Genomic DNA, 12,702 nt, shown 5'->3' on the forward strand with positions numbered 1-12,702 from the left:
TAGCCATTTGGAGCTATGATGGAAAAGTCACACAAGGCACAACTCGCACATTGGAATTTCTTGCCATCTTCATACAGAGACAAAAAGTTCCTCCTCCTGGTTTCTGGGAATTTTTCACAAGAGCTATGAAAACAGTTTTTGCAAGTTAAAATTTGACTTTTTTTCAGTGTGTCAAAATGTGAAATTTCAGGAAAGCAATTGCAATATTTGGAGAATGATGGTGAATTCAGCACGAGGAAATTCAAGGTATTCCATCATAGATCTCCTGGAGAATGGCATTATTTGAAGGTGAAGGCACTTGCCAATCTGAAGATACAGTAAATATTTAATTTCTCATTAAACTATGTGTTGGATGTTATTCTCCAAAAGAGAACAGAGGTAATGGTTAATGTGAGGAAACAGCGTGGAAGGAATTTCACTCACACACACACACACACACACACACACATTTTACACCATGTGTCACCATGACTGCTATTCAAAAACTATGCTAAAGAAAGTTTAGGAAGCTTTTTTTTTTGGACAAAGTGTGATTTTACTATCAGATTAACCTGCAGATGTACTTACCTTTTAAATACTTCATGCTCTTCCCCTTTGTCACACAAACTTCTAAACAGGAAATTTGACAGGCCTGTGACAAATGATTTAAAAAAAGAGAATGAACATTACTTTGAGTCATCCATTCCAAGAGAACGGCCTTTGGTGAAACTTTGCTCTTCTGCGATTAGTACCACGATCCCATTGCATTCCTTATCTAGGAACAACTCAAGAGTGTTCCTAACATATTCTTGTCTAGAATTACCTCAACTTAGTCCATATTATCTTTAACACAATCTTAATGCCCTGGTAGCTGCTGAGACCATATAATATTTCATAGGCAAATGATGATATACATCACTGGAAAAATAAATAATATGTCTGGAAAAAACATGATAAGCAAAGTCCTACATATTACTCAAAAAAGTATGTAGTAAAGTACATGGACATGGACAAAGCCATTCACAAAAACTGTCTGTGATGGAAACTCATATTCCTGGAAGCGGGGTGGGACCTGCCACTATTCTTCTACTCGAGTGTTTAACCCCCTGCTCCCGTGATTGCCATTTGCACCTTCCCTCTGGGTAAAAATTTTATTCACCTTAAACTACATTTTAGAGAGAATGAGAGTAGCTGAGAAATCAACCAGAAATGTAACTATTACCACTAGGACGCCATTTGTGATGAGATTTTCTGGCTGGTCCAAGCTGAGGGGGGGGGAAAGCACTTTTCACAACTAGTTCAATGTAATACAAATGTATGCACAATTCTTATTTTGCTTTTTTGTGAAGTGAGACGTTGTTTTCCATTTCAATAACTTTTTACAATGTTAACATAAAAATCATTCCATAATGAGTTATGTTCTCATGTAAGTGGAATTTGGGAGCCTTGCCATTTTAGGGATATAAATCTATCAGGTTAGCCCTGGCCTTCCTAATGCCACTCCCTGTTCTGCTCAACAATATAGATTGAATTTAGCTGATATTTTGTGAAATAATGCAATCAAAGGCAACCAGTTTAGAAAGAGATGCAGAAGAAAGGATCTTTCTTACAGCAGACTGACTGGGACATAGGCAATGAGCCTAATTCTTCAGGCACCACAGATGAACAACTCCTACTGGCCTTCATAAGTTATATGATGCTTATATGCTGGAAAATCAGGCACCGGGTTACTCAGCTACAAGTGTAAGCATAGGTCATAGCAAAAATGCCTCTTCCCTAAACGCAGATGCTCCTCCCTCCTCTCTTGTTCCCAATCATTCCAGTCTCCCCACCATTTCAAACCACCACTTCAGGCAGACATCCATCCCCGTCCCTCTTCCAAGCCCCTTCATAGCCCGCAAGTAAAGACCCCTTTGATGGGTAGGATGCAATTCCTTTAAAAGAGGGGCCACTAATGCAGAGCCTCCATGTGGTACAGACCTGCCTACCTGCTGCTGTGTAACAAACACCTCCTCTCGCAGAGCTGAAGCCTTGGCATATGGCATCGTCAATAGAAATTCCAGCAAAGTCCATTAGAATCCTTCATCTATTGGTTTTTACTTGTCTCTGTTGGTTTCAATAGGAGGACCAGTAGCCTGCAGATTACTAGTAAAGTTGTTCAGTTTCAAAACCTAACAGGCCAACTGAAAACAGTACAAACTAATAGACAACTTTCAACTGGAATTTCCAGTAAGGATTCTCTAGCTCTATGGATCACAGGGTATCCCATATCACATTTCATAATAAATGCACTATATTCCAGCACGTCAAAGATGAACAGGCCTGTGATCAGCAGAGGAGAGCTTGTGGGTAGAAGGTAACTGTCAGAGAAACAGAAGATGTCTATGGGTTAAAATGGCTTATATTTTTTCCTGGCTGAGTACAATTAAAAATCATGCCCAGCAAAAGCAAAGTAAAGGTCATTTCTCCAAGAAGACTTCAGCCTTGCAAACACCTTGAGCCAGTGTGTCCTCATTTGGTTCACTACATACTTGGAATCTGATTGGCGACGTCTCCTGGGCTCCTGCAGGGTATGATGTCCCTGCTCGCCCTCCCTGCCCAAGCAAAGACACCTGCCTCTCAGGGACAGTGACCATGCAGCGCGCACGGTGCCTCTGGGGCAGTTCTGTGCTGAGGGGTGGGGGCGCCTGGGGGGCTCGTTCTTTTGTAGAACCCCCCCCTCTAGTTTGGGGGCATTGCCCCACCCAAACAGAGGCCAGGGGTGGTATGTGAGGGGGTGCATATGGAGTCACTGCCTCGCTCAGTCCCCCTCCCTGGCATCTGGGTCGCTACCTCTTGCAGGAGTGGTGGGGGAAAGGGATAGGGCGAGGGGGGGTCTCGGGGGAAGGGGCGAAGGAGGGGGCCTCAGGAAGGCACCCACCAGCAAAACCAAAAGTCAGTGCCTATGCGCTAAAGTCCTAGATGGCCTTGAATTTACTAGCATATTTACCTGTAGAGGAAAGAATTATAGCCCATTTTTTCAGAAGTAAATAGTGAGTCTGGATGCCTAACTTGAAATAACTCAGGACCTAATTTTCAGATAGGGTTGCCAACTTTCCAATTTCTTAAAACCAGACAATCCAGCCGCCCTCTCTCCTACTCACTCGCTCCCCCATTCCCCCAGGACTCACCTGCCACCTGCAGAGCTGGGCTGGGAGCTGAAGCGGAGCCTGCCTACGAGATGCAGGTAGGAGTCAGCCCTCATAGACTCATAGACTCATAGACTCATAGACTTTAAGGTCAGAAGGGACCATTATGATCATCTGGTCTGACCCCCTGCATGCTGCAGGCCATAAAACCGTCCCTACCCCTTCCCTGGACTCTGCTGTTGAAGTCCCCAATCCTGTTTTAGGTGACTTCAATCGGCAGAAACCCTCCTGCTAGAGATCCCTGCCCTATGCTGCGGAGGAAGGCGAAAAACCTCCAGAGGCTCAGCCAATCTGCCCTGGAGGAAAATTCCTTCCCGACCCCAAATATGGCGATCAGTAAGACCCCGAGCATATAGGCAAGAGTCTCCAGCCTGACCCCTGTCAGCCATTATACAATTTACCTACCATTTCTTGGTTTTCCTTGACTACTATGTTTTACCATTAAACCATTCCCTCCATAAACTTATCCAACTTAATCTTAAAACCAGACAGGTCCGTCGCCCCCACCGTTTCCCTCGGAAGGCCGTTCCAATATTTCACCCCTCTGACGGTCAGAAACCTTCGTCTAATTTCAAGCCTGAACCTCCCCACGGCCAGTTTATATCCATTCGTTCTCGTATCCACATTAGTACTAAGCTGGAATAATTCTTCTCCCTCCCTCGTATTAATCCCTCTAATATATTTAAAGATAGCAATCATATCCCCCCTCAGCCTTCGCTTTGTCAGACTAAACAACCCAAGCTCCTCTAGTCTCTTTTCATACGACAGGTTTTCCATTCCTCTGATCATCCTAGTGGCCCTTCTCTGCACCCGTTCCAGTTTGAGTTCATCTTTTTTAAACATGGGAGACCAGAACTGCACACAGTACTCCAAATGAGGTCTCACCAGCGCCTTGTACAACGGAAGCAGGACCTCCTTATCCCTACTAGATATACCTCGCCTAATGCATCCCAAGACAGCATTGGCTTTTTTCACCGCCACGTCGCATTGTCGACTCATAGTCATCCTGCGGTCTACCAGGACCCCTAGGTCCTTCTCCTCTTCCGTTACTTCTAACCAATGCGTCCCCATCTTGTAACTAAAATTTTTATTAGTCATCCCCAAATGCATCACCTTACACTTTTTACTATTAAATTTCATCCTATTCCTGATACTCCAATTCACAAGCTCGTTCAAGTCTCCCTGCAGGATATCCCTATCCTCCTCCGAATTTACAACGCCTCCCACCTTCGTATCATCCGCAAACTTTATCAGCCCACTCCTGCAATCGGTTCCGAGGTCAGTTATAAATAGATTAAATAAAATGGGTCCCAAAACCGAACCTTGAGGCACTCCACTAGTAACCTCCCTCCAACCCGACAGTTCACCCTTTAATACGACCCGCTGCATTCTCCCCATTAACCAATTCCTTATCCACCTCTGGATTTTCATATCGATCCCCATGTTTTTCAGTTTAACCAATAATTCCTCATGGGGTACAGTATCAAACGCTTTACTGAAATCCAGGTATATTAGGTCCACCGCATTTCCCTTATCTAATAAATCCGTTACTTTCTCAAAGAAGGAGATCAGATTCGTTTGGCACGATCTGCCCTTCGTAAAACCATGTTGTAATTTATCGCAATTGCCACTAACCTCCAGGTCCTCAACTAGTTTCTCTTTCAGAATTTTCTCTAACACCTTGCACACTACAGATGTTAAACTAACAGGCCTGTAGTTACCCGGATCACTTTTTTTCCCTTTCTTGAAAATAGGAACCACATTAGCTATTCTCCAGTCTAACGGGACCACCCCCGAGTTTACAGATTCATTAAATATTATCGCTAATGGGCCTGCTATTTCCCGCGCCAATTCCTTCAATATTCTCGGATGAAGATCGTCCGGTCCTCCCGACTTAGCCCCATTAAGGCATTCAAGTTTTGTTTCTACCTCGGATACGGTAATCCCCCATCCTGAATGCCCCTCTGTAGTGGTGCTAGTATCCCTAATACCTTCATTGGCCTCATTAAACACCGATGCAAAATATTCATTGAGATATTGCGCCATGCCTAGATTGTCTTTAATCTCCTCTCCGGCAATAGTCTTCAGCGGTCCCACTTCTTCTTTCTTTGCTTTCTTCCTATTTATATGGCTGTAAAACCTCTTACTATTGCTTTTAATTCCCCTCGCTAGGTCCAACTCTACACGGACTTTGGCCTTTCTCACTCTATCTCTACATTCTCTGACTTCGCTAAGGTAAGTTTCTTTACTAATCCCTCCCCTCTTCCACTCTTTGTACGCTTTCTGTTTTTTCCTAATCGCCCCTTTGAGTCGGTCGCTCATCCAGCTCGGTCTAAATCTCCTGCTTTGTAATCTTTTTCCCTTTTTTGGAATGCAGGCCTCCGACAGCTCATGCATCTTTAACTTGAAGTAATCCCAGGCTTCTTCTGCCTTTAGATCCATTAATACGTTTGCCCAATCCACTTCCCTTACCAGTCCCCTTAATTTGTTAAAATTGGCCTTTTTAAAATTATAAACCCTAGTCTTTGACTTAATTCTGTTACTCCTCCCATGTATTTTAAACCGAATTAGCTCATGATCACTGGAGCCCAAATTGTCCCCCACTACCACTTCCTCAACGAGGTCCTCACTACTTACCAGAATCAAATCTAAAATGGCCTCCCCCCTCGTCGGTTCAGCTACCACTTGATGAAGGAATTGATCAGCAAGCACATCTAGGAACATCTGAGCCCTATTATTACTACTAGCGTTTGTGCCCCAGTCTATATCTGGGAAGTTAAAGTCCCCCATAATTACACAGTTTCTATTAGTAATTACTTCTCTAAACACATTAAATAGTTCCTTATCCATATCCTGGGTCGATCCCGGCGGTCTATAGCACACTCCGAGCACTATCCCCGGAGAGGCTCTAGTAGTCCTATTACCCAGTGTGAGTATTGCCCAGACGGACTCTGTGTTATCTAATCCATCAACTATTATTTCTTTACAGCTTATTTCACTATTGACATACAATGCCACCCCCCCACCTTTACCTTTGTTCCGGTCTTTCCTAAACAGCGCATACCCCTCCATACCTGTGTTCCAGTCGTGACTGCCATTCCACCACGTTTCTGTTATTCCTACGATATCTGGTTTCAGCTCTTGGACCAAGAGCTCCAATTCCTCCATTTTATTACCTAGGCTTCTGGCATTGGTGTATAAACACCCTAATGTATGTCGTTTAGCCTGTCTCCCATTCGTAGCACTATAAGTTGCGGGCCTCCTTGCGTCCGTCCCCCCTGTCCTTCCTATGTCCAATCTCATCTCCCCGGCTATGTCTCCTCTCATTTTACTCACTTTTTCCATACTGGAATCTGGCGTGGAGATTAACTGTGCATCTCCCAACCTTCTCCCCAAACTTCCTAGTTTAAAGCTCTTTTGATAAGATGAGCCAGCCTCCCTCCCAGAAGTCTATTTCCTTCCCTACTCAGGTGAAGCCCATCCCGCGAGAACAGGTGCCTGTCCCCGAAAGCCTCCCAGTGGCCATACATCCCAAAGCCCTCCTTATAGCACCACTCTCTTAGCCAACTATTTATTCTCACAATCCTATCAGCCCTTTGCTGCCCTTCCCTCGGAACGGGCAGAATCCCACTAAAGATAATCTGAGCCTCTATCTCCTTGAGCGTCTTCCCCAGCCTAGCATAATCTCCCTTGATTCTCTCTAACGAGAACCTAGCCGTGTCATTCGTTCCTACATGAAGGATTATCAAGGGGTTCTTACCTGCTCCTTTTAGGATCCTTTTCAACCGCAGGTCCACATCGTGTATCTTTGCGCCCGGTAGACAGCACACCCTGACTGAGAAGGGGCTAGCGTGGGTTGATGTCCTGGTGCCCCCTGTCCCCATGCCCTGGAACAGGCTGGTGGTGGTGTTTGCAGGCAGCCATCAAGGGGAGGATGGGAGGTGTTGTCAATCTGTCTGACTGAACCAGGCCGGACTGGGAGAAATGCCCTTTCCTCCTGTTTCTGCAGTGGGGGGATGGGGGACAGACCCAAGGAACAGAGAGGAGGGTGGAAAACAGGACGCAATCCAAACACAATCCAGCGGCGTGGATTGGCACCCTCCTGGCTCACAGCCATGCTGCCCCCAGCTCTCTTCAAGTGCCCTGCTGCGGTCACACACACACCACCCCCACCCCCGGTTCTGGCACCCCTGCAGGCAGTAATCAGACTTTAGGTGTCCGGTCAGTACTTCTGATCGGACAGTGTACAGGTCCCCTTTTGACCAAACTTCCCGGTCAAAAACCAGACACCTGGCAACCCTATTTTCAGAGGATGCATGCTCAGCATTTTGGTCCTGATTCAGGAAAACACTTGAGCCACACGCTTAACAATCCCTACCCAGGAAAGGACTTTAGTAAATATGTCTGGCCTGTTGACATCAATCAAGGCCCTTTAAAATGTCTCAAGTTGAGCACCCAAAATCTCTGGTCACTTTTGAAAATCTGGGCCTACATATCCGGAAGGAACTCTCTTGCTCTGCAGAAGCGGAGATGATTTGTTTTCTGTTGATTCTTTGCTGGAAATGAAGAAGGTGATATTTGAGGCAAAGGATACAATTGATCCTTACTCACCAGTGCGTAGGTGCACTAGCAAAACAGTTTAAGGGCTCTGAATTTTAAGTTCCATCATCAGAACACACAATGAAGAGTAGGGATTTGTTTTTCTTATTTTGAGGGGAAATGTATTTACAGTTTCATAGTAAATACTCCTACCTCACATGCAGAACTTGCAAGGTAAGCTGTATCACCCCAGGAACACAAAGACAGGAAAGCGAATGCAAGTAACATGCATCTGGGAGAGTGTCATTGCTTCTGTAGAATTAGGATTATTGTTTTGAACAAACTAAATAATGTATTTGTTAATTCAATAATCTGACATGCTATCTTAAATGAGAGTGCCTAACTCATAAACATCCAAAAGGATACAGGTTATAAGACTATTTCTCTCCAGTCACTTAACTCCTATAGACAAAATATAGTTACCACCCTCTGAACATGAACTGCAGATTAAGGAGATCCTATTATAGCCAACAATGTGAGAGAAGAGACATACTGTGCATATTACTGGAATGAATGGCATCTAGTCTATGTTTTATCACATTCTTATGTCCTAAACCAGAGTAAAGTATCATGGAATCTGATGAATTATAAAGGGGTGCCAGTTAGAAGAAGCCAGAAGGTATGCCACGCTTTGTATACGCTGTATAGCGCACTCTGTACTATAAGGTTACACTGCTTCTCACACATTGATACACCTATCATCTACCTCACTAGAATCAGATGGGAGACCTGCTTCATTCTACGCAAATACTATGTGAATATTTGTTTAATTCAATACACAGAGTGTATTTGCTTCCTTAATCTTAGTTATGTATTTGAATGGGAAGGAAAATAAATTTAATTAGATACCCCCATTAACTTAATTATATTTCTGCCTCAAAATAGTATACCTACAGTAGTTACCGGTAACACCAAAAGGTAGTAAAAAATGAAGGAAGTTAGTGAAGAAAATATTTCTCTGATTTTTAGTGTACTGTGGGTGTCTGACAGCACGGTATGCACATGCACTGCTATTATAGCAGTGTCAGTCCCAGGATTTTAGAGAGACAAGGTGGGTGAGGTAATATCTTTTATTGGACCCAGCTTCTGGTGGTGAGAGAGACACACTTTCAAGCTACACAGAGCTCTTCCTCAGGTCTAGGAAAGGTACAGCTAAATACAAGATTGAACAGATAGTTTAACATAAGTAGTTAGCACATATTCTAAGGAATCATTCAATGTGAAGTGGCCTGTTAACAACCCTGTAGTCATAGACAAAAAGTGGAGTTAGAGGGTTACAATGTGTAAGCCATAAAATCCAATGTCTTTATTAAGACCACGATTTTTAGTGTTTTAGGCTCATCTTTTGAAAGTGTTGTGAAGGTTTCCTTTGAGGATGAGGACTGATATCTCAGCTATACAGTGATCACTTTGTGAAAAGTGGTCACCCACAGGCTATATGATGTTTTTTGTCTTGTATCATTTTCCTGTGTGAGTTCACTCGAGAGCATAGTGCTTGTCTGGTTTCACCCACATAGTTGTTACTGGGGCATTTAGTGCACTGGATGAGGTACACTAAGGCCTGGTCTACACTGGGGAGGGCGGGAGGGAGGAATTGATCTAAGTTACGCAACTTCAGCTATGTGAATAATGTAGCTGAAGTTGACGTACTGAGATCTACTTACTGCGGTGTCTTCACTGCAATAGGTAGACTGCTGATGCTCCCCCGTCGACTCTGCCTACGCTTCTCGCTCAGGTGGAGTACTGGAGTTGATGGGAGTGTGCTCAGCGGTCGATTTATCGCGTCTTCGCTAGACGCAATAAATCGACCCCCGCTGGATCGATCGCTCCAGAGGTAAGTGTAGACATGCCCTAGATGTTGTGATAAGCATGTCTAGGACCCATGGATCTTGAAAGGTGTGTTGTGGGAGGTGTGTGTATTACAGTCAGTTTCACTGTTTCTCCTGCACAGTCAATTTCTCCCTGGCTGAAAATAACCTTTGTAAATATCAAAGAAACAGAAAACCCTTAGTAATTTATTCAATTTTTTAAGCAAAAGCTAGACATCCTATTTAAAAGGTGCCCTATTAGAAACTGGATTTTTTTTAAATAGTTATAAAATTATAGTTGACAGCATCCTTTTAAGGCAGGGCCACCTGAGTTCAACTAGGGAATTGCAATACAATTAAGTGAATACATGTATTGTAAGTTAGGATGGAAGTCACACAAGAGAAAGAAAGAGTTTGAGTGACACTGATACTGGGCATTCTGGTTGGCTGACACAAATGTCATCTTGTGCTGGGCAAGGACCCCTGGTTTTCAAATGGTTAATATGCTTTATGTTACTGAACCACATTCCCCTGTCACTGTATTACTTCTAAGGCTACATCACACCCAAGTTACATTTGTTGTTCTCTCACTTCTTTTAGGAAGCAATGACAATAATTGCTGATGCCCAGAGGCGCCTGCTGTGATATTAGAGCAGACTGCTGCTATCCACCAACTCACTAGTGCACATGGACCACCTATAAGACCAGCCTCACCAAAGTAAATCCTATGTATTATTTTGATACACACACATTTGTGCACGTGGATCTCAGCTGGCCACATCCCTTACATATTTATTTAATTGAGGAAAATTAAAGTACACTGTATGCAAATATATAGTTTTTAATCAATTAGAACTTAATTACTTTTAATTAAGTATTTTAATATTTTATTAAGCCACATTTCTCAGTGGAAGCAATAGAGATGCAAATTTTTACATTTTAAACCAAAAACTGGTTTTAAGTTACAAGTACCCAACTGCAAAAAAAAAAAAAAAAAAAAAAATGGCAGCTGGTATCTTTGTCTGTTAGCATTAAAAACTTTTTTGCATTCAGACAATACAAAAGCAGCTCGGATTTACTTAAGATTTCCACAACAACAACAATCACCTTCAGCCTGAAGACAAATATGCCAAATTTTATCCCACAAGGAACATTTTTGAGAAAGATGCAAGCTACTGAAGATCTGCTCTTAGAATGGAATGGCTATTTCAAACTTAACCACAACTTTGCTTCTGGACTGCTATTGTTAACCAACTCTGTCTGTTTGCCTTTGTATTCAGAACACTCAGGGGATAATCATTTGTACAAATTACTAGGTTTAGTGATCTCAAAATAATGAGATGAGATTAAATGAATTTAGATTAAAGAGGGGCCAGAACTGTGGAGTATGGATCCAGAATTTACCCAAACTCAGATATTTTCTGATTCTGGTGCATTTCCAATTGAGAACACTTATCTGTAATTATGCTTTCTGGAGACAGGAAAAGCAGGTGAAATAACTACATTTTTTACCACTCACTAAAACATATGTTTTCAAAGGAAAACTCTAAAGCTAAACAATGCAGAGCACTGAAGAAAGCTCATGCCCTTTTCTTGTGCAAATACACACACCCTTATTATCAACCCTAGGCACTTCTTGATGCCACCCTGACAGTACTGAATATGGAGCAAAACCCTCTTTTCCCCGAAGAATAGGCATCCTGGGGATTAGTTTACCAGCATTACATATTTATCAATGGAAAAGCATCACTGGCTTAATCCCATTGATTCACACATTGCACAGGAACACAAGAGCTCAGTAAGAACATACAGACATGCTCATACAAAAATATTTTAATGCTATTATTAAAGCTCCACTCACACACTTCACCCAGAAGTGAAGTCTAGCTGAGACATTCTGTATTTGGAGAAGCTACGAAACATAGTTGAGTTATCAGCTGTGTTGGTCATTTGCAGATACCTTAGCCCTTTGGTGTTCCTGTCTGAAGCTTTCATGTATTCAGTGTCCTGCAACCAGTCAATAGCCTAATTACAAGGCTGCATCTTATTTCCTTTTGGCATTCTTGAGCACCCTTCTTTTCATGCCCAAAGTAAGGGCTTTTAAAATAGCTTCCTTGTTGTTCATAATATTGTAGCGGCTTAATTCCAGCAGCCTATCAAATTCATTGGGTTGATATGTGAAGTTCATAGAATGGTAAGGAGATTTTTCTCCTTCAACAGGGAAGTTGCCAAAGGATTTCTCATCTTCTGTCACACGCTCGACTCCTGCAGACAGAAAATCAGACAATAACAGTCTTCACAGATCCCCTTAACAAGATGCTTCCATGTTTGTGCAGGAGCAGAAGGAGGTACTACCATCACAGTTTATCATAAACCTGCCCACAAGTTGATGATAGATAGATAGATAGATAGATAGATAGATCGATCGATCATTGGCTCCACCAACTCTGCAGAAGGCTCTTTTGTCCTGTCACTGGGTGCAAGCAAGGTTCCTGACAAGGTGAAAATAGGTGTATGTTTGAAGCACTTTAACCACATAGGATTTTCAAGCCCTATACATGGTTCCTATCTCACAGGCAGTGTGAATGGTTTTAATTCAGAACTTTTTCAGCTACAGAGGGGAATCCAGAGTCCCTTATCCCCAGTACTCCTCAGCTTTGCATTCAAACCTTTGGACAATACAATTCCATATGCCAATGTTGTTACGGTTCATAAAACCAAATACCACAGAGCCCATTGCCATTATCCTAATACAAAATTTCAGCTTAAACTCAGACTACAACATTTTAAAAATGAGGCCAAAGCTATGACAGAAGCCCCAACCCCGAGGAACCCAGAATCTCTGGTAATGGAGTAAAGAGGGCTTCTGAAAACTGAACTAACGGTACACCTGAACAAATATACTCTATATGACAAAAACTACTTTGGAATATTTGAATACATTAAAACAGTTTTAAACAGATGGTCTGTTCCACCACTGACTGGCAGCTAGAGTAAGGAACACCCAACCTTTATATTTCTGCATTTAATATTATAAATATTTAATCACTTTAAGTAGCACATTAATCATATTTTCTTGCGATACTGAAGATGGATATTCTGGTGGCCGATGTCCAATATATATTTAC

The 12,702-nt window shown here is 42.7% G+C and overlaps 1 protein-coding gene across 1 annotated transcript in view; it reads right to left on the reverse strand.

Moving 5' to 3' along the window:
* Positions 1-11,392: 11,392 nt before the first annotated feature.
* LOC117876140 (cytosolic phospholipase A2 zeta-like) overlaps positions 11,393-12,702 on the reverse strand; it is a 38,712-nt gene continuing 37,402 nt past the window's right edge. The window contains 1 exon segment of the mRNA XM_034767979.1: positions 11,393-11,839. Coding sequence (XP_034623870.1) covers positions 11,619-11,839 — 221 coding nt within the window. The 3' untranslated portion in view covers positions 11,393-11,618.

Source organism: Trachemys scripta, chromosome 4, assembly GCF_013100865.1.
Source record: "Trachemys scripta elegans isolate TJP31775 chromosome 4, CAS_Tse_1.0, whole genome shotgun sequence".
NCBI lineage: Eukaryota > Metazoa > Chordata > Testudines > Emydidae > Trachemys > Trachemys scripta.